This window comes from Gracilinanus agilis, chromosome 2 (assembly GCF_016433145.1).
Source record: "Gracilinanus agilis isolate LMUSP501 chromosome 2, AgileGrace, whole genome shotgun sequence".
Classification (NCBI taxonomy): Eukaryota; Metazoa; Chordata; class Mammalia; order Didelphimorphia; family Didelphidae; genus Gracilinanus; species Gracilinanus agilis.
In genome coordinates, this window is record NC_058131.1 from 295,055,843 (window position 1) to 295,078,733 (window position 22,891).

General features: G+C 33.1%; 1 protein-coding gene across 1 annotated transcript in view; it reads left to right on the forward strand.

Annotated features, from left to right (window-relative positions):
- RPGRIP1L (RPGRIP1 like) overlaps positions 1–22,891 on the forward strand; it is a 123,274-nt gene that overhangs the window by 19,178 nt on the left and 81,205 nt on the right. The window contains exons 6-10 of the mRNA XM_044664143.1: positions 92–235; positions 10,180–10,285; positions 12,238–12,384; positions 14,862–14,935; positions 20,370–20,509. Coding sequence (XP_044520078.1) covers positions 92–235; positions 10,180–10,285; positions 12,238–12,384; positions 14,862–14,935; positions 20,370–20,509 — 611 coding nt within the window. The remainder of the gene's footprint in view (positions 1–91; positions 236–10,179; positions 10,286–12,237; positions 12,385–14,861; positions 14,936–20,369; positions 20,510–22,891) is intronic.

A 22,891-nucleotide genomic window follows, 5' to 3' on the forward strand; every position in this document is an offset into this window, starting at 1 on the left:
CATGAATGCCTTTTAATATAAAGAATGTTTTTAGCAGTGATTTTAAAGTTTTTCTCCAAACTATTTCATTGAGTATATTTCTGTATTTTAGAGAATCTTTGGTTGAAACACAAAGAGACCAATTACTAGATCTGGAGCACACAGCAGAGGTACTGAAAGCTCAAATGAGGAGAAAAGAAAATGAGTATGAGGCATCTCTTCTGCATCTTCGAGAGCAGCAAGCGGCAGATCAAAGGTATAGAAAATTTTAATTTCCACCTACAGCAGTCCCAATTATTACATTGTTTTATTATATATTATGTTGTATTGATTGATCTGGATTTTTTTTAGTATGAGTTTAGATTTTTAGTTACCTTCATAATATTGTTTGACCTTAATGTGAAACTACTACTTCTCTAGTAATTATGGTCAATAGGCAGTGTGCTACCATTAACATGCTAAATAACTCGTTAAACTTTCTAGGGTAAATAAGGCATGAAAATGGAAAGTAGTAGACTCAAGTCATAGATTTACAGGATATTGAATTCAAAGGGATTTTTGAGATCATCTAATACATTCATCATGTTATATAGAAGAGAAAACACGTCAGGCAAATCAACAAAGGTATCACTGGCCATTTGTGGCAGAACTGGGCCTATATTTCATTTTGTATAACTCCCAACCCTATTTATTTCTTACCTGCCACCATAGATGACAGCCCTTCAAGACCCTCCTGATTATCAGATATAATTTAGATGAAGATTTAGCAAAGAAAAATGAAAAAGAGTAGTTAATAAAATAAAGCAAGATATGCTTTGTTATTACTACCTACAATGTAAAGATGAGATACCAATGTATAAATGTCCTTTTTTTAAAAAGGCCTATGCAGAGAACCAAGAGAAACATGTACTCACTCTGGCACATGGGTTTTTTTCCACTAAGCAAAAGACTAGATTAAAGTGGGGCTAATGGGCACAGAGACTTATAAATTCCCTAACATTCTCTAAATGAGGTGAAACTGAATTTATTTCTTGCCTCATAAACTTTATAAAGGTTTTATTTATATATGTTTGTCAAAAATTAAAGATACCTGTAATGAATGGTTTGTCTACTTGAGATACAGTAGTTCAAAACTAAAGACAACTTAATAGAAGTGACTTTAGGGTTTCTTTTTTCCCACATGTTTACATGTATTTTGATATTTTATGGGTAACAGCAATTTTTTTAAACTAATGGAAAACTGTTGAAATAATGTTAGGGAGAATATAAAACTTGGTATAATTTACTGTATAGAAATATCACAAAATAAAAAACATATTTAAACTTCTTTTTTTACAGATACATTATTTCAGATTTGAAATTCTAGAAGTCTGATCTGGATGTTAGATTCCATGTTACAAACGTGAACTTAATGTAGTTGTAATCTTCAGAGTAGTAGTGCCTGATATTTATGGCAGAGAGCCTTTTCATACAATATTACAGAAACCCTTCATAGTGTGTGTTTAATAGACCAGTTTGGTTTGGCATGAGCTTGACATAAACTTTTGGTTATTCAAAGCCTTTAATTGCTTTGAAGTAAGAGCCCAGTGCTGCTCTTTTTTTATTAAAATCATGTTTTTTCCTGTTGTTGTGGCCTATTTGGGAAGACCAACTTGTGATTTTTGCATATGTTCTACATAATGCCTCATTAGTTTAAAATCTTGTATCATTTACAAGTAGCCTGCATGTCTGTGTTGTTTTGAACAAAAATTCATATTAAAATTTAAACATATAAAAACGCATATTTTCTGCTTATTAAACTAGGAGACCTTAAACTAAATGTAAAACAGGTATGTGTGAACTATGTATATGAACACTAAGAATCAGGAAGATTTTTCCTTTTATGAATTTTCAAGTACAAAAATAATGTTTTCATCAAACATACAATTAGTTAGATTAACTCTAAAGTGGTTTTCAAAGGAAATCATAGCTTGTTCACCCTGTTGATTAAAAATATATCCATGTCATGATATCTGACAAACACTAACTTAAAATTTTTGCCTATGAATTTACTTATTCACCTTAGTGGAGAGAGCACTATCTTAGACCAGCATAGAAGAGAATTACCTTCTGTATTATGGGGAATAAGGAATATTGCTTACCAAAACTCCCTTCATCCCCTTCATTGTTCACACCCTCATGCACGAGATCAGATATGACATTAGCTACTGACAGAGGGTGTGACTGTGGTCTAAATGACCTATATCCAGCACCAGAAAGCTCACTTTGTTGCTTTTATTTATGTTAACTTTTTTAAACTTATCATAATTGCCAACTTAAACCTAAACCTAAATCTAAACCAGCTTAGAAACTGGCCTAGTGAATATCAAAATCAAAAGTTTGCTTTTTCTCTTTTGTTTTTGATATATTTCAATTAGTTAGGATTTTACTTAGATCTCACCTTTCAACACATTTTCGTAATTTGATATTAATCCTGAAAACCTCTCAAAATTATCTGTACATCTATGAGGACAGACAAAGTTGAAACTTTGGAATTCTCAAATGAAGGAAACTTATTTGAATAAGTTGAAATTCTCCACTCAAGATTGGATATAAAAGATGAGAAGCCAGCTTTTGTCTTTGTTCATTAGATTTACTTTTTTTCTAAAACTAATAAAAAAGCTTTCCCACTTATCCTCAAGAGAATGTCCTTCATGTTATTTTGTATGCAGATATATATAAAGTAATCAAGAGAAGCATTCTACCTTTCCCCAAGTTGATAATGAATGTGACCAATTTTGGACTTACCTGTTGGCCAAAATTCTGAGTCAGGAAATGAGGCTTAAGTAAACTATTACTCTTTGTGAAACTTCTAAATCAAAAAAAGATCACATTTCATTTGTAGCATATAAAACCTTTGCCTTTTCAAGTGGACTCTCCCAGATCACATTAAGGAAATTCATTTAGGCTAAAAGCAACATTGGGTATGCTAGATTATATATTATATGCAAGATAGTATTCTTGACAATGATAAATAGATTATTAAAACATTCTGTACTCATGAAGACAAATATTTGATCACTGACTATAGCCACTGATTGCAATTTATTTCAGCAAATATATTTTTAAATCAGTTACTTTGTCCTAGACGCTGTACTAAGTACTAGGGATAAACAATGTGGTAGTTCTTACTTTCAATAAGCTTGTATTTTAGAGGAAAACAATATGAACACAGAGAAGAAACCACATGTCTTCTTTTGGTTTTTGAGAGGAAAGACCTGAACTGCATTTCTTAGATTAATCAATTACTCTGATATTTTTTAAAAGGATTACTCTTTTTATATCTAAATGTTAGGTTGTCCCTCTTGCTGAACTATTTTCCATTAGCTAACAGCTATGCAGCATCATTTATGTCTTTCATATATGTAATGCAGTGTGTCCTTAAAGCATCCTCTCCTAAATGGTGTTGACTATGGCATTTATATATCTCAGGCTAACAAATCCAGGTCTTGTAGACATACAGTCCAGCTACAATAGTGCATTCTTAAAGGATGTGACACCAAAGACCCTTTTTAATTTTGTTGGCATGTGAAAGAGCAAAAAAATATTACTTCTTAAGCTTTCATCTTGTAGACTATATATAATAAAGCTCACAGTTTTTTATTACTGTGGCACCCAGTAGCAAAACTACAGTCTATTGTCAAGTGCTTTCCAATGCTTCCAGTAGAAGTTGTTTTTTCAGAATTTTTTAACTTGACTGTTTCAGATTGTCAGAGAGAAATTTGGAACACAGGCTGTTAGTCCAAAACATTTTTTTCAGTATAAAATCTAATTTAATTAAGCTTGTTTTGAGTTTAGAGATATGCAAACAACTATTCTCATGATTTTTAAATACTTTTGGCACACTTGTTAATCATCAATGTTGACCTTCTAGAGAAGAAAGGAAAAACTATATTTTGCAAGTAGATAATCCTTCAAGTAACAATTGCTCATAACATTTTTTAAAGTTATGTTGAAATAACTTTAAGAGAAATTAAATTTTATAAAATAAGAGACCACACTCAATCTGTTTTAAAGAAATTTCTCCATAATGATTCATAATTAAACATAGATAAATAAGATTTTTTTAAAATATACTATTCTTTCCTTCTGAAAAATGCTCTAAATTTGTATATTTTCATCATATTTACTCTGGAGTGGTTCAATAGGTTCTGTTTTAGCTATTAACTAGAGTTCATATAAACTTAGTGATATACTAGTTCTACAAATGTCATCTGTAGCCTTAAGGATTTATGAGACCGGAGTTCTCCATAGTATAAGGGTGATTGGAATAGTATAAGTAGTCTTTCAAAACACTAGGCATTCACATATATGCATTCAGGAGGGGTGCTGTAGCTAGCTGTCTATTCCTAACTCTCTGCCTCTTTGTGACAACTCTGATTTCATCTTTGTGTCTCTCATGCCTAACAGCTGAAACCTCCTCTATTGTTTCCCCTATTAAAATGTCAGCTCCTTGAGAGCAAAACTGTCTCACTTTTTCGTTTGTATCCTTAGAGTTAAGCACAAAACTTTGAATATTGTTAACACTTAAAAATGCTCATTTATAGGGGGCAGCTGGGTAGCTCAGTGGATTGAGAGCCAGGCCTAGAGACGGGAGGTCCTAGGTTCAAATCCGGCCTCAGACACTTCCCAGCTGTGTGACCCTGGGCAAGTCACTTGACCCCCATTGTCTACCCTTACCAATCTTCCACCTATAAGTCAATACACAGAAGTTAATGGTTTAAAATTAAAAAAAATGCTCATTTATGCATTCATACATTCATCCATAATGCACTGGGGAAACAGTGTGGTTTTAGGGAAAAGAACACTAGAGTTAGAAAAGACAACTGGATTCAGATCCCACCTCCAGCACTTAATTATGCTAATCATGGGCAAATTAATCTTACCCTTATTTCTTCATCTGGTTGTAATATTAAAAATTAATATTATGCCAAGTATATGCTAAATGTAATATTTAGAAATTGGTTTGGAAATAATAGTTTTAAAAATCGTTGTGGTCGCCATTTATAAAATAGTTAACCCTTAAGTCACGAGGATGATAGTAACTTTTAACAATTTAATTTTAATATAAATATATTCTAAGAAAGAAATAAAGAGGGAAATAAATATGAAAAATATTTCCTAGCCTACCACCTTAGTCTTACCAGCCCATGAGAGTATCTTCCAACCACGCCAACAATGCCAAATCAAAGAAAGACCCCCAGCCAAAGACCTCCAGAGAAGAGTCTGATCTCCTCCTCTGTAGTCTCATTTTTAAAGTCCTTTTTCTCCACGTCACTTCCTTTCCCTCTGTGCTGGTCTATCACATCTCAAGAACCAATAAAAGTCTCTATTTGGAGCATTCCAGTTAAGCTAATGGGCTGGCTCGGACAAGCAGAAAGTTAGCAACACTGAGTGGAAAAGGGTTCCCTTTGCACAGTCCTCCCTGTGATTCTTTTGGGAGACAAGCATGTTGAAATCTCCCAGATTTACATGCCTAGTATCCCCAATGAATCATTTCACATAACCAGCTTATATCTCTAAAGATCACTTACTAGAGGTACATATAATATTGCACTTTCTAAGAAGAAATTACCGTAATTTGGGGATAAGAGGGAAATAAAAGAGAAAGAGAACAAAAGCAATGATGGGTAGGTGTATTGACAAAAAGCCAATCAGAAGGCAATCCCCTTTGGCATGAGTTTACATTCAGAGTAAATGTGTTCAACTCCCTTCAGTTCGATTCACTACATCCCAAAGTTCATTCTGGATCTTTTGATGCAGTGTGTGGTTCCTGCAGGCTTCTTTATGGTGCCCTCTTCAAAAAGTTCACTTTCTTGATTCAGGTAGTTAGTGAGCTTCTTTTCCTGAAATTTCTCTCGAAAAAAAAGATTTTTTTTTAATCTTGAATTTTATGAAAATTATACAATCCTCCCTGAGGAAGATGATTGACCAATATCTGGATCAACTCTCACGATCCATGCCTGAGTTATGGGGTATATAAATCAATTGTCAAAAGAAAATCCAAAAACTTAAAAAAAAAATAAAAGAGAAAAAACTAAATTTTGGGGGAGAAAAAAAACCTTCCCGGGTCATGAACATTCTGCTCATCTGAGCCAGCCCATTAGCTTGACTGGAATGCTCCAAACAGAGAGACTTTGATTAGTTCCTGAGATGTGATAGACCATCACAGAGGAAAAGGAAGTGGTATGGAGAAAAAGGACTATAAAAAATGAGACCATAGAGAAAATCAGGCTCTTCTCTGGAGGTCTTTGGCTGGGTTTCTTTCTGTGATTTGGCGTTGGTGGCACTCTCATGGGCTAGTAAGATTAGGGTGGTAGGCTAGTAAATAGTTTTCATATTTATTTCCCTCCTTATTTCTTGGACTATATTTATATTAAAATTAAATTATTAAAAGTGAGAAGATAGGATTAACTCTCCCCTTGTCTATTTTTAGCTAATGAAATCAAGAAATACCTCACTTAACCTATAAGTAAGAGTGCTCACAAGTCACTTTCACACTCCCAGAGGCCACAAGCACTGCCTCTCCTTGGGCAGTGCTAGGCAAATTGAAAGACAGCAATTGGTTTCTATGAAGACTGGGAGAGATGGGAAATGATGTGGGAAAAGGGGTATAAAAAGAGACCAACATGGTCTGGGACACCATTCCCTTCCTGGCATTTGGAGAGACTGGTTCCTTGGAGAGATTCCTTCCTTGGCTCCTGGAGAGACTGGTTCCATAGATTCCTTCCTCAGCTTTTGGAGAGAGTGGCTCTGGAGATTCCTGCCTCGGCTTTGGAAAGATTCTTTCCTTAGATTCTGTGTTGGCTTGCTGGAGACTACTGGACTTTCATGTGGAGATCTGGACTTGAGAAAACCCTTGGTGGGGTACTGAACTGGGCTTCACTTCACTGGAGAAACACTTAGGGCTGATAGGCTTGGTTAAGGCTCTGTTTCTTTCTTACATTTCCCACTTTCACTTTTTCTACCTCATTGTAAATAAAAACTGCTCACAGTCATTTTGACTTATGGGATAATATTTTATAATCAGTGACCACAATACCATTTTTATAACTCTTATATTGAGTCAATAACCAATTATATTTTTTTACAAAAACTACTATCATCTTCATGACTTAAGAGTTAATTATTTTACAAACAGCAACCACAATGATTTTTGTAAACTAATATTTTTCCAAATCAATTTCTAAACATTACATTTAACATATTACATTTGGCATAATAGTAATCTTTAATATTATTTGATAATGTCCATACTGTTTATCATAAATTGTTGATGTAAAGCTTAAATGAAATAATGTGCATAAAGTGCTTTGCAAGCCATAAAGTGCTATATAAATGTTTGATATTATTATTATTACATATAGTAGATACATAAATGCTATTTAATTGAATTTCTTCTCCTTTTTCCTTTCAAGATTTTCAGGGCTTCATGTTAACCAGATTTTCAGTGCCATGTAAATCTTAGGTGTGGGACATAATGAATATGATAGTGTATGTGATTTTTCTCAGGCTTCAAATCCACATAAATATGAGCCTATGATGATTTTAACTTTAACTATAAGGTGTCCCAAAAATGTCCTGACATGGTTTTAAATTAAGGTTTAAAAAAACTGCACTAAACCTTTTGGGACACCCCATACTTAATGTAAACTGTTTAATACTCACCACTATAAAACCTTACAATGCAAATAAAGTAATATTTTCCTGTTTCTGTATCGAAAATGCATACATTCAACAATTAAAACTGTACTTCAAACCTATAAAACTACCTTTTTTTTTACAAAACACCTCAGTCCTAGAAGGAAAATTTTCGTTATACTTGTCCCAAAGTAACTGCATTATGATGATCATATCTTTTATTTCCAAATGACAGTTACTTTTAAACTATATTATTTATATTATTTTCATCCAGAACAAATTCACCAACAATGAGCATTAAGTAACCTCTATTGGAAGAGCACTGTAGCTGAAGTACTAAAACTTTCTGAAATGTCATGCTTATTTTCCTGATATAAAAAATTTAACTTCTGTTAATAAAAACAATCAATTCAGACCCAGTGGTCCTGGATTCAAACCCCAGTAGCACCTCTGACTAGCTAGATGATCTTTGACAAGTCACTTCCCTTCTGAGAATCAGTTCTTCAACTGTGAGACTGGAATAAAAATTAATGTGGAATTACTGCAGAGATTGAATAAGATAGCATATGTGAAATACTTTGTGTACTTCAAAGTGATTTATAAATACCAAGTTTTACTAATATTCCTATGACTCTATAGAAACTAAATGTGACTGGGGGATGAGGTATTTCAATGAAAGGTAGCAAGACAGAGTGGTGAGAATGCTGAACTTCAGTCGAGAAGCCTCATTCCTTATTAGCTGAATAACTCTAAATAAGTCTTTATCTCTCTGTTTCCATTCCTTCATTCTTCAAATTGGGATAAAAACACCTGTAGTGTTTACTTCACAAGGTTGTTGTAGGAATCAAATGATGTCATTTAAGTAAAGCAATTTTCAAACCTTAAAGTATGAAAAATATTAGCCATTATTATGCCCTTACCTCCTTTTGTTGCTGTTGCTATTATTAGTCAACATTTTTAATTAGCAAAAATTATTTTATTACCTACCCTAGAGTACCTATGAACCCTAGAGTTACTTAGGGTTTTTGACATATCAAAAAGTAAGAAAAAAATTAGAAAAACTAAAAATGTTAGCAGATTGAATATTACCTAGTATGGATATGATATTGTTCTTAGACAAGGGTTAAGTAAACAATAAAAATGTCATCATAGGAAAAGCAAAACAAATTTCTGGAAAATGCAAAAATTGCATTTTGGTTTCTTGGTTTTTACAGAATTTGTGAAATTTTGTTTTAGGCTTTATTGAAAGTTCTGGATCATACTGATATCGAACCTTATTAATTTTGTCTCTCCATGTTGCTTGGTTTCATTGAGCAAAGAAGAGTAGTTTGTTTAAAAATTGTAAAAATATTATTAAATATATATTTCTAAAGTACTCAATAAAAAGTATAAGACACTTAATATTGTATTAAGGCTATACCTTGGGCTAGGATCTGAGATTCTTGGACTTGTTTATCTTCTCTGTAAAGACAACTAACTGGCCAATGCCAAAACACAATGAACTTTCAAATATCAAAGAAGAAAATTTAAGTATTTCAAGTCCTCAGCTGGTTTACAGATGTGTAAGCTTTGTAGTCTATTTTCTGGTTCCAGTATGGCATTGTGACAATTTTTCCAATATGTGTACAGTAGATAAATTTTAGAAGGAAAATTATGCATTTCAAATGGAAAACTAATATTACCATTTTAAAATATGTTACTTTTGTTTAAAAATGTAGGCCAAAACTTAGTCATATATGTTTACCCAAATACTTTAGATGTTAAACAAATTTAATTAGGTCACCTTTCCTGGTCCAAATGTGTATGTGTCTTTGGAAAACAGGTATTCATTTAGATCTGTGATTAACCTTTACAAGATCTTCCTGTACAATTCTGTGTTTGCTTTAATCTCAGTAGGGAAAATACAAAATAGGATTGGAACATATAGGGTTTCTATATACCCTGTGGATGTTAAATGATCTCATACAGCTAAAAGCACATCTGCAACTTATTTAGATGCCAGTCTTAGGGCATTATTAGTATAAAATGCTAGGTCACTTTTCTTGAATATTTAGAAAAGTTTAGGTTCCTAGAGAAAATTCTCATAAATGGTAATGCTTTGACACTCTGTTTTGGATAATGTTAAGAAGATGACTAGATTACATTGGAAAACAAGTTTTTCATCTAGAGAGAATTATATTTTGGGGATTAAAATATTACTGTCATAAACATCTCCGTGTCAAATATTGTATGTGTGTCATCTTTCAGTAAGCCATGGAATCACTTAAAATTTTAAAAATATCTATTAAAAATAATTATTAGTTAAATTTTAATTACTATCTGTGATTTTATGTCTAAGGAACATAGGGAGTTCTATCAATAAAATCAGGTCAAATCATCCCCCAAAAGGGTGCATTATTAGGGAAGTAATGTCATAGAAAACGTTGATTTACAAGTATAATGAAGTTTTCTAAGAAAAAACTTTTATTCTATCATATATTTTACCTTGAGTTTTCCCCACTCCTTTTTTTTAATGTGAAGGACAAATATTCGAGAAAATGTGGAACTGATCAAACTTAATAAGCAGCTTATGGAGAAAAGTAATGCCTTTACAGTAATGGAAGGAAAATATATCCAACTTCAAGAGGTACTGTTATAATGGGAGGTATTGTGCTTTTATATGATAATGTATGAATACTCTGGATTATCAAAATGACATTCACAAGTTGTGCTGCGTAGTTGTCCATTTACACACACACACACACACACACACACACACACTCACAAATCTTTAAGATAACTGCCTTTTATTGCTTGAGTTTCTGTTACTTTAATATTATGTTTCTTGTTTAGACTAAAATGTAAATATCTAAAAAACTGGTATTAGAGTAGGAAAATTAAGTTCCTCTCTGTTGATATGGTAAATTGAACAACAAAGAGATATATCATAAGTTATCTGAACTGACTATAAGTGCATAGCTTTAAAAGTATAGACCATGTGTTTATACCGAAAATCAGTCCTAAACTTTCCAAATATATGAATAGCTCAATAGATATTTTAATTATTCACCATTATCATCAGTGATAACTCCTTAATTTCATCCCATAATTAGCTAATTTATCAATGTGTTTATTTAAAACATAAAGATCTCTAGTAATGGATATATTTGGGACTCCTATATCCCCATAGTTGGTTTAGTAAAAATTTTGACCCCCACCAAAACATGCAGCAAGACCACTTTTATTTATTTAAACTGCATAATTAACATGAATTATAGAATTATAAACACCAAATCCTTCCAGATGACCAGAATTCATATCAAGCTATACCCTCTTTGAAGTCTGGAGTCAGAAAAAGCAGTAAATTAAAGCAAAGTACAGGGTCTTTTGAAGTTATAGTTTGCCATTAATATAGTGTTAAGACATCCTTATAATATGTATCATATTCTCTAGTCTAAAATCAGGTAGGAATGTCTCAAAATGCCAAAAATAAAGGAAAGACTATATTAGGAAAAGGTATTTAGAAATATTTACAAATTAGGAGAAAAAATCAAATACATTTAACATGAAATAAATTTTAAAAATAAGAAATTAAGAAAGGACAGATATCACAAATTCTCCTGCATTCAATAATATTTTAATTACTTGGTTTTCAGTTTAACATCCTTGCCAAATGTATTATCAAGTACTGGCAGTAAATATTCACTACACATCCCTTATCATATCATATAAATCTCTCTTGATAAAATATTAAAACATTAGGACATTGGAAAAGATTTGTGCTATTAATAAAGTGAGGTCTTCACTTTCAAACATTAAGTGAAAAAGATAGTATTTTTATACTTGTGCCAAGAGAAAAAGTAGTTCACCTAAAAGAAGCTACGTTGCCATGTGCTTTTCTAAGTGACACCTGCCTTAATATTGAAGTTCTACTGAAAATGTAAAAGTGTTTTTCAGTTAAGTGAGACATGGAGATTGACTTAGTTTAGAATTTGCTAATTCATGTTAGGCAACATTCATATTTTTTCAAAAGTATGTGATATTTAACTATTCTAGGATAAATTTAAAGCATCATAATAAATAGGTCATTTAAAAATTATAATATTTACATATCTTCTGCAGTAAATTAAAACTATATTTTAATTAAGCAAAAGCTCAACATCTAAGACTGATTTTACTGATGCGATAGCAAATCTTTTCAGTTTAACTATCTCTGTTTTATCACTTACTTATCACTTATCATTACTGCAACATTTTTAGACATCATGTCTAATCATAGTAAAAAAAAATTTTTTAATTGCCAAAGCCAGTGTATTAATTGGTCATTTTCCTCAAAACTAAAGCTAAGTATATAAAATGCTAAAGAAAAACACTCTTTTCCTACATCAAACCCATGTTAATTCAACCTAACAACTTCTTCAAGACAAATCATAGGTCGAGTGTCTCCTGTTGCCTGAATAGTGAATATACAGTATATGTGAAGTTAGCAATAATCTTCTTTGTTTGAACTTAGAGAGTAGAATTATTAAAAGATTGCTGACTCTGTAATCAAAGTTTAGTTTGCCAACAATTTTGAAAGATTTTCTTTTCTCTTTATAGAAGCAAAGACATCTTAAAGCCAGCCATGATGCCTTATTGGCAAATGGGGATGAACTTCATCTACAGCTCAAAGACTTTCGTTTAAAATGCTTCACTCTTGAAAAACAACTACAAAGTAAGATCTTTGCTGAAAAAAAAATAGGAGAGGTAAGCACCAAAAAATGCTATCATCACATCCATTAAAAATCTTATCAGTAACTTATTTGGGAAGATGAAAGAAAAAGCTATAGAGATGCTGTGATAAATGCACAAATCTGATAGCCCTTTTCAATTTACAAAGTACTTTGCTATCAAGAACTTCATATGGTACACAAATAATTCCAGTCCTGTTATCCCATTTTACAGATGAAGAAACTGAGATTCAAAAAAGCTTAACGACTTGCTTATAGTTGTGCCCTTAGTAAGAATCAGAGCAAAGACTTAAATTCTACTCTTAGTTTTCCAAAATGCCATCTGACTTCTACAATAAAATGATCTCTCCAAAAGCCTATATAAACTATGTATATAGCACTGGGAATAGTGAATAAATGGAAAGTTTTGCATAATAGATGCTACTACTCTTCATTTGATTTGATCATTTTTTACTTAAAACACTTGACTTAAAAAGAATCCTTTCATTTTGAAACTGAAATCAAAATTATAAAACTTAACTGTTTCATCTATAATCACTGTTCATTTGTAATGCAAAAGAATCCCAATAAATTCATGTGAACATGTTTATGTGCTACCATTTGATCAGTAAATACTTTTTAAGTACCTACTATGTTCAAAGCCTTGTGCTAGGCTCTGGGAATACAGAAAGAAAAAAAAAGAAATTGACCTTAAAGAGTTTACCTTCTTTCAGAGAAACTCCAGGTACACATATTAGTAAATACAAGAATATACAAAATAAATATAGTCATGTAGGGGTGCATGTACAGACCAGTTGAATCAGAAACCCTCATGTGGGAAATGGTACTTGAGGTAACTTGAAGGAATCCCGAGTTTCTAAGAAACAAATAAGTTGATCATACATTCTGGGCAAGTGGGACATGTGGGATATATGCCATTGCTAAAGTACACAGAAAATAGAATGTCAGGTACAGGAAATAGCAGTTTGGAAGAATATTTTTTAGGTTGGAGACCATTGTCTTTATTTTGTGCAAGTTTATATTTTGTATATATTTAAAAACAAATAGGAGGCAGCTAAGATTTTACAGTAGACAGTGTCGGGTCTAGAATCAGGAAGATCTGAATTCAAATTTAGCCTCATACACTTACTAGTTGTATGACTTTGGACAAGTCATTTAACCTCTATATGCCTCAGTTTCATCATAAGTAAAATGGGGATAACAGTAGCATCTACCTCTCAGAGTTGCTGTGAGCATCAAATAAGATAACAGTTATTAAGTGCTTAGCACAACATTTGTTGTTTAGTTGTATAGAACTCTTTGTAACCACATGGACTTGTCCATGGGGTTTTCTTGGCAAAGATACTGGAGTTGTTCACCATTTCCTTCTCCGGAGTGTCCTCATTTTACAGATGACAAACTGAAGCAAATAGGGTTTAAGCAACTTGTCCTGGGTCACACACTGTTAAGTGTCTGAGGCCAGATTTAAACTCAGAGCCTCCTGAATTTAAGCCCAATGCTTTATCCACTGTAACACCTAGCCACCCATAGTAAGTGTCATATAAGTATTAGCTTATATACATATGTTATATGCACATATTGTCTTCTCTAATAAAATGTAAGCTTCTTGAGGGAAAGGATGCTCTTTTATGTCTTTGTAGCCCCAGTATATAGCACTGTGCCTAGCAAGTGTATGATAAATGTTTATAGATTGAAAAAGGTATGTTGGGGGCAGCTAGATGACTCGTTAGATTGAGAGCCAGGCTCAAAGAAAGGAGATCCTGGGTTCTAATGTGGCCTCAGACATTTCTTAGGCATGTGACCCTGGGCAAGTCACTTAAACTTCATGCCTAAGCCCTTATCACTCTTCTACCTTGGAGGTGTTTGGTAGGAACAAGTAGAGGAAGGACTGGCAATCTAGAGTTCAAGGGCCAAATTTGACTGTCATCTGTTTTTGTATAGATACCGTTCTTAGTTCATGGACTGTATGAAAAAGCTCAAGCTATAGTTTACTGACCCTTGGCATAGAGTCTTTTTCCCATATAGAATTGAACCTGAAACCTCTTGCTAATTCTGAATATCAGGGGGAAAATAATGACTACCAAGGTTAATTTTTCTATAATTTTTATGAACTACAAACTAAAAATTTGTTATTACTGAAAGTTTATGGAATAATTTGATACTAATGATAAATGAATATTAGTGTGTTTCTCATGGAGTATGAAGATAAAGTAAATTTCCTCTTTTACAAATTTGATAATAATTAATAAAGAATTTATTGAGATAAATAATGTTATAGCATGAATCATCTCATAAATTGAGATTGTTCCAATTAAATTATGACAGATTAATTTCACTTTTACCTAATAATATGAAAAAGTCAATGCTGAATTAAAAAGAAACAGATACAATTAATATTCACCTTCTATTTAGTAATTATCAAGAATGAAACATTAAACCGTATGGGGATTGACTGATATAATTTTAAACTAATTTTTTTTCTTTTTATTGTAGCTACAGGATAGAATTCGTGATTTGGAAAAGGAGAAGGAACTTTTAAAGGAAAACTATGATAAATTGTATAACAGGTAAATTATAATTCCTTATTTTTTTCTTTTCCTGAGATTCCATAAGTTGTCATTTTTATTGCCATATTTTAAACCACTTCACACTGACCAAATAAGAATATTTCTTTATCAGATAATAAAAGTTTTGGAGGAATGTAAAGAAATATTTTAGTCTAAACAAGATAATGTTTTTATAGACATTAGCAATTGATTCTCCAAAAATATAAATAAAAATATTGCAAAAGCCATATTGTTTTGTTGCTGAAATATTCAGTCCTTGTTAGATATTGCCATATGGCCTAGGGTCACACAGCCAATAATTAATCCTTTATTGAAACTCTTAGAAACGAAATTTTGCTACACCATAAATTTCAGTCTTCCAAAGGTGCCTATAAATTCTTTTTAACATGCAATGACACCCATTCAGAATATTTCCAGAAAACTTGATTTCACCAACATAGGTATCCCTGACTCTTACATATATCATAACGTATCTCATAGATTGTTTTATGGGTTGCTTCAGCCTCCAAATTTTATCACCTGCAAGCCATCTATCTCATGCTGAGCATTTCTGAACTTAGCCAAACTGGCCTTTATTTTTATTTTTTAGAAACTTTTGCCTTCAATCTTAAAATTGATACTAACTATCAGTTGCAAGGCAAAAGAGCAGTAAAGGCAGGATAGTTTGAGGTAAAGTGACTTGCCCAGGGTTACATAGCTACAAAGTACATGAGGCCCGATTTGAACCCAAGACCTCCTATCGCCAGGCCTGCTCTCTATCTACTGAGCCACTTAGCCACCCTTGTACTGGAATTTAGCTGACAGTCAACAGGCTAACCCATCTAGTAGGACTTACCAGAATTGTGAAACCTTCTCCTCCTCAAAATAGTCTATGAGAAAACAGAGTTACCTCCATAGGAAAATAAGTCATAATAGCTTTAATAAAAGTAGGCATTATTTAGCAGTTATGGGAAAATATGTCTTCCAAGACACATCCTTTATTTCCTATCCTGATAAAATTAGTGGAGGAAACATGCTTATATATTATTCGATCAGTTTTTTGGAGAAAACTCTTTTAAAATTGATTCTTTATTTCCTATTCCTGATTAATTTAGTGAAAGAATACATGTTTATATAAAATAATATTGATCAAGTTAGCTACTTTAAATAATACAAAATGGTAACTGAATTTTAATTTTTCTAGGCAATATCATTTCAGTCCCTACATGTGTTCTAGACTAGGAGTTGGCAACCTTTTTGGCCGTGAGAGCCATTAAACGCCACATTTTTTAAAATGTAATTTCGTGAGAGCCGTACAGTGCTCACAGTGCGCTCCTGTAACAGCACCTGAAAAAAAATTGACTTTATGGCTCCTGCAGAAAGAGTCATACATTGCCGACCCCTGTTCTAGACTCTCTCCAGTACTCCGTGCTGCCTATCAGAGAACTAGGGATACAAATGCCAAAAAGATACAGTTCCTTAAGGAACTTATATAGAGAAGTCATAGCAAGTTGTCTCAACAGTTAAGTGACTTGCCCAGGCTCACACATCTAATAAATATCAAAGATGAGATTTTTTTTATGTCTTCCCTAACCCAGGCAGCACTTTTCCCACTATACCTAACTCCATCTATTTCTTTATCTTGCAATATGTTAAAATAATCTAATGAGATTAAATAATAATCACACTAATGACTGGCATAAGCTTTTGTGCATGCTGGAAAATTTTTATTAAAAGTCCAAAGTAACATCATTGGAAAGAATTGTTATCCTCAGTGTTTTGTTTGGGTTTTTTTATTTTTTTTTTTATTTTAAACCCTTAACTTCTGTGCATTGACTCATAGGTGGAAGAGTGGTAAGGGTAGGCAATGGGGGTCAAGTGACTTGCCCAGGGTCACACAGCTGGGAAGTGTCTGAGGCCGGATTTGAACCTAGGACCTCCCGTCTGTAGGCCTGGCTCTCAATCCACTGAGCTACCCAGCTGCCCCCCTATCCTCAGTGTTTTGAGGGAAGAGTCAGTTTTATTTTTGTTTTTATTTCTGCAGTGCTTAACACAATACCCGGTATATATTGTAAGTACTTAGTAAATAGTAATAATTAAGGAACACATACCTTTCTCTTGCATGGCAATACAACCAACAAGGGGCAAATAGATTTATCAAGATGGTCCTCATAAGAAGTAATTCTTTGAAGCATTAAAAATCATTTTTCTGCTCATATTGCTCACAGATAAGTTTTATGTTGAATATGGCAGCTATAACCCCTTTCTAAGTTTAGTTTTAAGGTCATATGACTTACAAATCTAACTCTATCATCAAGTATCTACTAGCCAAAATATTGGTTTTGCAGCTGATATTATTTTGATTTTTTTAATTTGAAAATCAAGTTTTACAGTGTGATAGATTCACATAATTTCAAAACACCTAGGTCTGTGTATGTTAGTGAATCTATGGCATGCATGCCAGAGGGGGCTGCCCCCTTTCCCTTCTCCACCATTCCTGAGGACATTTTTTCACATCACCCACTGCTCTGGCCACCAACCTAATGGCAGCACTTCCTCCCTTCCCTGCATGGGGTAAGAGGGCAGCTTACATGTGGTGTGAGGGTACAGTATGAGGACTTGGTCACTAAAAAGTTTGCCATCACTGACCAAGGTATTTATTTTAATTGCATATCAGACCATCTAACTCTAAGCAGTCCCCTTATCTTTCATCCCTTCTATCATCTCTTGCCATAATATCCTCCGTGTAAAAAGAATAAATGCCCTTTCTCTACTGCTCAGTAATATTCTGAATAAATGTGATCAAATGTGACCCATTTTATCCTCTTCCAAAATTAGACACTATCTACCTTTCATGCTTCTCACAATAAATGGAATAGCTTGATGTGTTTTCTAAATAGTGTTGTGTCATTAACTTATTTGATTATTAAGTCATATAGTTGGACTGATTTGGAGAGCACATAAAGCAAGGTCATCCATATCTTTAAATGTCCTTTAACATTAGGATAAAAATTGTACTTGTTCTATGGGATGAAATGTGAAGGAGATGGAAACACCCTTAGTAGAGATAATCTGGAGAATAATGGTATTCTTGAGCTTTTATTTTGTTCTTATGCTGCTAATCAAATATGTATTTATCTACTTTGTGCTCACCCTTCATTGCCAATGGACATACCAGTGACCACAGGCGCCAGTGGGTACATGACTACAGCCTGGGATATTTTATCACTCCTTCAGTGTAACATAACAACCAAGTGTGCACAAAGAGCAATTATTATGTTTTTTCCCTAGTTGTCACTGAAGGCAATATACAAAAACATTTTCATGAATAAAAGGTTTTCAAGGACTGTTCTCATATGCAGATCTAATCGTGTACCCAGCCCTCACAAAGCAAATGGAGCCAGATGTGGTTCACCATTTATAGTTACACAGATGGCTCCAAGCATAGAGGAATACAGTAAATTCAAAAGAAATTCCTTATGAAATTCTAGTGGAATGTAATCCTAAATTTAGAGAGGAAGATAGCAGTGGACTAAATTCAGATTGACTTATACTGATTTACACTAGTATTTTGTGGGTTTGGAAAAACCAGCCTGCTAAATTGTTCTTAATTTAAACACATACAGCTTCTGATGTTTCTGCCAGATTAGCTGTTGGTGATTTTTCTGCTGGTACTAATGCTATTGGAACACTACTGTTTCCAATTTTTGGCATCTGATATAACATGTAGTTGTGCCTATATCATGTTAATTTTTTGGATCATTCATGTTTTTAATAATAGTAGAGCTATGTGTACATATGTGTTATGTATGTATACATTTTAAAGTAACAGCCTGCTTATAGCTATTGATTTGTCCTCTATAAAAAAAATGGACACATAAAGAAGCATGCTTTATCTTCATATTTAAACCTCAAATGTTTGTTTTTATATTAGACCAGGCAATTACAGATTTAAATAAAATTGTCAAAATGCAAATCATTTTAGGTCTCTACTTCTGGAAAGTTGTTTGTGTGAGGTGGAAATAATTGTGAAAAATGAGAAAATGAAACTGTTGAACAAAAAAAGAGAAGTTTAGAGAACTGCATCTGGCTTTCAAAGCATTATTTAAAATATTTTGAAATTCTCTCCCCAAAAAACAAACCAACTGTGCTATTTATTTGACTCTGCCTTTTGGGTTTTGTGTTTCCCAAAAACGTGTGAGTTCCCTAAGTAATTTTTCATTTGGAATAAAAATTCCAAACTTGTCTAGAAGTATTAAAACATGCATGTGTATGCACAATAAAAGTTTACAAAAATATGTAGCTTTTGTAAAAACTATTTTTTCTTACTTTGCAACCATAATATCTGATTTACAAACTGGTATGTTTTGGACACATTAAATAAATTTATTGGGCACTAGTAGAATAGACAAAACTACTAAAAACTTTGCAGCCTAGATCATAGTCAGAAAGCTGGTAGGAACCTTAGAGATCCCTCCAAATTCCTTATTTTCCTAATAAGGAAGATGAGGCTTCAAGAGGTTATGTAATTTTCAGAAGGTTGCACAGGTAAATGATAGCCAAGATGGAGTTCAAACCAGGTATTCTGATTCCAAATTAAGTATCCTTCCTAATTTAGCCTTACGCATCCCACTAAAAACTTCAAGAAGATAGCTTTACGCTGAGATGACAGTTATCAAAATGAAAATTCATTTCATAGCTTAGGGTACTACATGAAAAATTTAAGTTAGCTCTTCAGCATTTTTAACCATTTTATAGCTCTTAATCCTGGTTCAGTCTGCTAAATGTTGAGAAATTTTAGAGAATGATCATTTGTTGAATCAATGTGCTATTTTTATAACCCAATTTATTGCAGTTAATTTATTCTTATCCCTCTGCTATTAATTTTAAGGAAAAAGATTACTTTGTCAATAGTTCTTAATTAACATCAGAATTGTTATTTTTCAATTCAGTAAAAAATTACTATCTTGTGGTTACACTTTAGAATTTTTTGGTTTTGGTTTAAAAAAGAACTGACTTTTATCTCTCCATTTTTCACAGACTTAAAAAAATATCAGGTGGGAAGTCAATTTTCTCTATGTTAAGAGGATTTGTATGTGGGAAAAAAATGGTTTTGTCAGTTGTCTATTGCTGAGGTTTGGAATTGTGGATTCCTCTGGAGTATGTATCTGAATTCCTTTCCTAGTCCCACAAATGCTACACACTGCCAACATCTCTGGGTTTGGCATTCTAAATTAAGGCCAGTTCCTTTGCTCATCCCACAGACTCTTTCATGTTCTGTAACCACAGCCTGAGAAAGGCGCCTTGGTTTCAACAGCAGCAGACCAGCATATGTTTACTTAATTCCTAAGACATGATGACAGTGGTCTCTGTGCCACTAAAATCTTTTTTTCTTAATATTTTCTGTTGAAATAGTTTTCTAAGAGTTTCTTACACATCACATGTTTTATTGCAGTGCCTTCAGTGTGACCCATGAAGAACAATGGAAGTTAAAGGAACAACAGCTTAAACTGCAGATTGCTCAGCTGGAGACTGCCATCAAGTCTGATTTAGCAGACAAAAATGAAATTCTGGACAGACTAAAAGCCGAAAGAGGTACATGCAAAATAACTCCTCATTACTTGTCATTTCAGAGTCAATTCTTATCCCTCATTGACACCTCTCTCCTAAGTGTGATTTTACACTTTGGCCTAAATTCTCTCTGCAGAATTGGCAAAGGAATTCATAGTGCCCAAGGATTTGGCATCTTAACTCTTATGTTTGTTCCTCATTTAGGTACTTAGACTTCATTTATTCTTAATTATTCACTGTGCTTGAATTCTTAGAAACCAAGAAAAATCAAATAGACCCTTATAATATTCGTTAGATGGTTCCACTTCATGAACCACAAATATCTTTCCCTGGAAGCTAGATAACCAAATTCTGTATTTCTGTTGTTCCTTGAATACAAGCCATCTGTTTAATTATATTACCTGTTTTAGTTTTTCTTTTGCTTCTTCAATTCAGTAGACACTTATTACATTCCTACTGTATCTGGTAAGAACTCTTTTCTTTATCAGTGACTATAGAACCGTAGCATTTGAACTCTCAACATCATATTTCCTATGTGCTACATGAGTAAGGAAAAAATGGTACTAAAGAAAACGCAGCAAGACAGAAGAGCTGGACTAGACTAAGAACATTGAGAGATATGGTTCATGTGTTATTGGAGACAGCAGAGTTTTGAATGTGTTGAAGGATTAAATACGAAGGAAAGGAAGGAAAATGGGAGCTTAGGGAAAAAAAATCCTGGACCTTATTATTTCTGAAAAAGGTGACCAAGAATGTACTGATGACTACCAGCCCATATACTTACTTTTCCACCTCTACAAAATTTTTATGAACATAATCTGCACACACAACATGGGAGTCCTTGATAAATGTAGGAATACTTCTGTGAATTATATTTTACAGCAAATGTTATATTTATAATCACATTATTGACTGCAAAGTGAGGAAAATATAATGTACCACTGAATTTATTATTTATTGACCATAAAGCATTTGATTTACCAGAGTAAAATACTACTTTAAAGGCTCTTCCCTTATAAAGTATCACAATCATACACAAACATGAAAATTATCTTACTGGATAAGAGCCTTGTTTCATGTAGCATTTTACTCTAGCAAATCAAATGCATTTTAAAAACAAATAACTTTGATTTACCACATTCTGATTATTAACATCAAACAAAATGATAAAGCAGGGAAGTCTATACTTGCTAAAGATGATAGCCATTATCATGAAGTATATCTAGCAAGGAAGCCAAATGAAAATGGAATATTCTCCAGATGCTCCTGTTTATTTGACATGATGCTGATTACATCAAGCCCGGAAACAATATAGAGCCTCCTGAATGAGACCCATAATCATTCAGAAGAGAACCCATACTTTTAAAAACCAAGTGGATGAAGAATGTTTTTGAGCTGGACTACCATATGCAGTTGATTGGACAACCCCTAGAACTGGTCCAACAGTAGATAGACATGAATCGAGATGAACAATTGAGTACTACGGTCTCTGGAAAGTTTAAAAGTTGAAAGTCACCTGGAGGAAAGAGATATATGGAGAGCAAGAGTATATAATGCCTGAATTGTGAAATATAATACAGAAATAGTTCTTTTAAATGTCATCAGAGAGATGTGTAACAAATCAAGGTGGAAGAGGGGAACATTCATGTAGCATGACTAAGGAGTAACTAATGGGTAGCCTACATGTTCTTTGGAATTCTCACACCATCAATATGGAGAGCCTCTAGACACCTCCAGAATGTTGAACAGACCTTCTTTGAAATAATATTCACTAGAGTTTGTACCTAGTTTTTCAGGATGTGAATATGCATAAGTTGCCATATTTATCACTGAAAGGAGTACCCATGATGAGAACACCAATATAATCTCAAAGTATTGAACAATATTCAAAGCATTATGCTTGGCATTTAGAATACAAAATTTTTAAATGACACACTCCTTGCCCTCAAGGAATTTATGTTCTCATCAAGGAAGATATAACATACACAGATGTATATTGTATTCTATCCCAAATTAAATCTCATTCTGGTGTAAACTCTTTCTTAATAGCAAATGACATTGAGCATTACTAGAAATTCTTAACTAGACAAGTAAGGCCAACTATTTACACACATTGCTATACCTGCTGAATTTAATAAGCTGAACTTGTACAGAAAGTTTAGGGTTGGGTTATTTTTTAAAGTCCTATAATTATTGTTCAAATTCATTCTTGTATTAATATGATTTTATCAGAATTCACCCTTCCTGCTTCATAAAAACAAGATAAGGTAAAGGTGAATGATAAAGTTACTGCATCATCACTGAGTAGTTTACCAAAAAAAAATTGAGTAATCAAGTGCCTTACTTGTAGCCTATTGAATAATATACTTGAGATACCAATACTATGAAAATGAAGATGACCCACCT